Source organism: Borostomias antarcticus, assembly GCF_949987555.1.
Source record: "Borostomias antarcticus genome assembly, chromosome: 34".
Classification (NCBI taxonomy): Eukaryota; Metazoa; Chordata; class Actinopteri; order Stomiiformes; family Stomiidae; genus Borostomias; species Borostomias antarcticus.
In genome coordinates, this window is record NC_140267.1 from 5250154 (window position 1) to 5255153 (window position 5000).

Here is a 5000-nt window from a genome sequence, read left to right on the forward strand (position 1 = left end):
TCTGGTTAGGGGTACTCTGGTTAGGGGTGCTCTGGTTAGGGGTGCTCTGGTTAGGGGTGCTCTGGTTAGGGGTACTCTGGTTAGGGGTACTCTGGTTAGGGGTGCTCTGGTTAGGGGTGCTCTGGTTAGGGGTGCTCTGGTTAGGGGTACTCTGGTTAGGGGTGCTCTGGTTAGGGGTGCTCTGGTTAGGGGTGCTCTGGTTAGGGGTGCTCTGGTTAGGGGTGCTCTGGTTAGGGGTGCTCTGGTTAGGGGTGCTCTGGTTAGGGGTACTCTGGTTTGGGGTACTCTGCCGTGAGAACTGAATTCCATAGATGGTGGCTTCTTCAGGTGTCGTCTATGGGCTCAGTTCTTTTGGTAGGATACTTCCTGTCATCAGGAGCGCAGAGTCAACACCAACCAGGACATGGATCTGCTGACTCATCCCTCACACCAGGACATGGATCTGCTGACTCATCCCTCACACCAGGACATGGATCTGCTGACTCATCCCTCACACCAGGACATGGATCTGACTCATCCCTCACACCAGGACATGGATCTGCTGACTCATCCCTCACACCAGGACATGGATCTGCTGACTCATCCCTCACACCAGGACATGGATCTGCTGACTCATCCCTCACACCAGGACATGGATCTGCTGACTCATCCCTCACACCAGGACATGGATCTGCTGACTCATCCCTCACACCAGGACATGGATCTGCTGACTCATCCCTCACACCAGGACATGGATCTGCTGACTCATCCCTTGCAGCTGGGGTGGTTTAGCCCTCGTTGTTTGTTTAAAGTGTGGAAGGCACGTACTACAGGTCTGAGTGAGAAGTGTGCTGCTCATATATTCATACTGTGTATTTACTGTACTTTCTGTTAATGAATAAATGACTCGGATCAAGGACACTGTTGCGCCCACGTCTGGTTTATTGAGGCTATTGAGGACGGATGAGTGATCCTGTCCTGGGAGAGGACTTCTCCAGAGCCAGAGGGAGTGTCTGAACGCAGAGAGTAAACAGTGAATGTGATTGGCTGAGTTTATGACATACCCAGCCCACACGCCCACAACGCCTTATCGGCGTATCCTGATTGGTTACTGGTCCGTTCCATGAAGACTGCCGTCATGTTGACGACAGTAAGCATTACAGGTTTGGATATGACAATGTTTTGTACACAACATGGGTAAATGACAGAATGAGTAATTGTTTTTCTGCTGATTGTTAAGATCAGACAACCAACTGCAGTGGAACAAGATAATACTAACCCCGAATGACACAATAATGTGACTTTTCAAACTGAAACGAGGTAGTTGATGATTACTGATTTCCAGACCACATTTACAGTTGCAGTTTCATTTTGAGGTAGAAACGGTTTAGTCATTTTAGTCAAATCAACCAGAACAAACCATCGCAAATACATTATGAAAGCTGTGACATTTCTGTAGCCAATTCAATCAAATCATCTTTGTGACGTGTGAAGCTATCAACCAAATATGTCCAGTAGGCTACTAGCACATCTCTATGCTGAAATACTTAATAAAAACATGATCAATCAAATATAAAAGCATGGGACGAATCGTGCACCCCTTATCTGGGCCAGGGGTCCCCAGCCTCTCCTGCGTGATCATCTCCCCTTCCTCCCCCTCCTCTTCCTCTTCTCCGGCGCCTGGCTCACGCCGTCCCCCTCCTCGCTGTCCGCCTGCCGGACCACGCGTCTCTCCAGCCTGTACTCCTGCTGGGCGGCGCGGGGGTCCCCCCTCACCACGTACTCCCCCCCCTGGTAGCTGATGCTCAGGTCCGTCCGGGGGTAGGTCCCGTACACCCTCCTCAGATCCTCTCTGACGAACTCCGGGAGTTCCCTCCGAGGGCCGAACACCCTCTCCAGCCGCCCCCAGCGGAGTTCCCCTCGCAGGGTGAAGCCCTCGGGCCAGGGGCCCCCCCGGGTCTGGAGCCTGGGGGGGGCGCGAGGGGGCGAGGGAGCTGCGGCCGGAGGGTGTGCATGCAGACTCGGGTAGTTCCAGGGGTGGGCAGCCCGGGCGTGCCATGGCCAGGGCCCGTAGTAGTGGTGGTACTGTTGACCCCTCCTGGGGTCCCTGCTGCCCAGGCTGTAGGGCTGTGGAGGTGGGCAGAAGGCTGGTAGAGTCTGGGTGTGGACGGGTGGGAGGTGGTAGCTGGTCCTGGAAGGCTGTGGAGGTGGAGGTGGTAGAGTCTGGGTGTGGACGGGTGGGAGGTGGTAGCTGTAAGGCAGCAGGCCTGTGTGCTGGGTGGAGGGTGTGGGGAACATGGTGTGATACGGAGCAGGCAGTATGTATAGGTAGAAGCAGCTCATGTTCTAGGAGAGTGGGTGAGGGGAGTGAAGGCCCCTGGCCTAGGAGGCAGGGTGAGGTCACATCTGTCCATATAGGAACCTTTCAGCTGCAACACAACACAAAGTATCAATACTATCAATACTATCAATACTATCAATACTATCAATAGCACTCAAAGAGAAAGTCATTTGCATTCCTTCTTCCAAACGTAGCTGCTATAAATTCCCCTATAAATCACCAAGAATCAAAGTGTTTCTCACCTATGCCGACAGGGGAAGTGGTAGGAAGTGTCAGAACATGCCATTCGCCTTTAGAGAGAATGTCTTTTAACCCAAGTTATGGCTTGACAAATTCATTGTCCTTTATATTGTTGTTCACTTTGGGGGCAGGGCACCGTGAGCCAGTGCCACCTGACTCGGACGTTTGGTATCCAGGCAGCAGAGCAGCAGACAACCAGCCCTGAGTCACCAGGCTCTCCTGGAGGGAGGGGGGCCTGGGGTGAGTTCAATATGAAAACGTTGTGCACCGTTTTGCTACGGTTTCCACATTGAACAACACGTTTTCTTTGTGTTACCCCCTTTCTCTGTGTTACCCAATCAGCAGCATCTTGAAATCTTGCCGGATATAATATAACATCTTTGAAGCCACTACAGCGGTTTTGCATCAGCACCACAAGTACATTTTACTCAGGCGGATTTCTGTTGAGCTTTTCCAGACCCGACTGGGGTGAGTTCAAGGTTGACGACATGTTCCTCAAAACGGTGTGAAACAGTGTGCAACGGGCTTTTAGGAAGGTTTTCTCTGGTGTGGTGACGGTATCAGAGGTGTTACCCCATCAGCAGACTGATATAGAAACCCAGCTGGATCTTGTCAGCACTTGCCTAACACACATGATGTTCAAACCAACACCGTTTCCGTTTCAATAAATGATTCAAAACGTTTTGTCAGGGCTGAACTCACCCCTGATCTGCGGAGAGTTAGTGAGATAAGGTGAGGCTTGCATACAACAATTATAGGCTGTGAAATAACATTGATAACCGCCTTATCTTATGTCAATGAGCAAGCCTTTATCTCACTCAATAGCAGATTAAGGCCTATTCAGATTTTATTCATCACATGTATAGGCTATAGTAGGCAGAGATGGGCAGCATTTCCATTACTTGTATTTGAAATGCACACCTCGTTTTTAAGATAGCTCTTTGAGTTTAACTTGGGGCTGTACATCAAGGTACATATTTTATCTGAACTGCAATACAATTCTTACTGTTTAGAATGTGCACATGTTGAATGTTTAACACTCATCTGTCATGGCTGTGATGTGTGGTGTGTGTGTGTGTGTGTGTGTGTGTGTGTGTGTGTGTGTGTGTGTGTGTGTGTGTGTGTGTGTGTGTGTGGAGGGGGGGGGGGGGCAGAAACAACAGTATACATGCAGACAGCAAGCAAAAGCCTTTAGGATTATGAACACAGGGCACCAGAATGTAATCATTACTGATCAACCAGCAGAGGGCGCCCTGAGACCATATTATACCTCCATGCCTGAAACAAGTCACTTTTACCAGCAGGGGTACCAGGTTTGTGAAACGATCATTGCTGAATGGACAGAATTCAAATAGCTTCATTTTGATAATTAGCTTAACTGCAACGGGTTCTAAAACAATATAAAGTATATAATATAAAACGCTGTTTGCTTTTCCGCGTCTCGATAGGCGGGTTTTAGAAACCCAACCTGGCAACCCTAAACGGGGGGGAGCAACAGGCGGATCACCGCAGAAACCCAACCTGGCAACCCTAAACGGGGGGAGCAACAGGATCACCGCAGAGTTGAGGGGAGCGACCGAACAAGCCGTTTAACACTGCTGGATAAAGTTTAATGTTATTCTTATTTCATCCACCTCACGTAGATAAAGAGTCCTCCTCGTCCTGGCCTGTAAAGACAGTGACATCTCGGGCTCTTTCCGAAGACTTCCGATCTTTCCCGAGTGTGATGGACGAGCTGCGGCCTACCAGCGGGGCCCCAAGCCTCGGCCTCGCGTCCCTGTTCCCCCCGGGCCTGCAGGCCATCTACGGGGAGGGCCGGCGCCTCTACCCCGACCAGGCCAACCCGCTGCAGGTCACTGCCATAGTGAAATACTGGTGAGTTAAAGCTTTGCTGATGTTACCTCTTAGTTTTCTTAAAGAACTTGGTGTCTGTCCCCTAGTTAGTCAGTCTAACCTCCTTAGTAAGGTTAGTTCTCACTATAACCAGATAAAGAGAGGGTTTATAACCAAACCAGGGGGGCTAAAGCATCACAGCTCCACTACACATAAAACCCAACCTGATTTATTAGTATTATACATGATTAGTACGAGTAAGAGTCTCTCAAATAGATGCATAGCTGATTGTAAACATGAGCACATACATGAGCTCCACAACTCAACACTTGAACAGATACTTCTTTCTAAACGTTATTTGGAGATAGATAACGTTACTTTCATATAGTTCTATACTATAAGTGAACATGGCCACGTTTCATAATAATAATTAGTCCGGTCCTTGTTGTTGTTGTCCAGGCTTGGAGGTCCTGACCCGCTAGACTACATCAGCATGTACCGCAACACGGGCTCGGCTGCCCGGGACGTCCAGGAGCACTGGCACTACGTGAGCTTCGGCCTGAGCGACCTGTACGGAGACAACAGAGTACACGAGTGAGTACAGAGT

The 5000-nt window shown here is 49.9% G+C and overlaps 1 protein-coding gene across 1 annotated transcript in view; it reads left to right on the plus strand.

Moving 5' to 3' along the window:
- Positions 1-4150: 4150 nt before the first annotated feature.
- The window catches only part of sufu (suppressor of fused homolog), a 19090-nt gene continuing 18240 nt past the window's right edge, over positions 4151-5000 (plus strand). The window contains 2 exon segments of the mRNA XM_084460822.1: positions 4151-4435; positions 4853-4987. Coding sequence (XP_084316948.1) covers positions 4173-4435; positions 4853-4987 — 398 coding nt within the window. The 5' untranslated portion in view covers positions 4151-4172.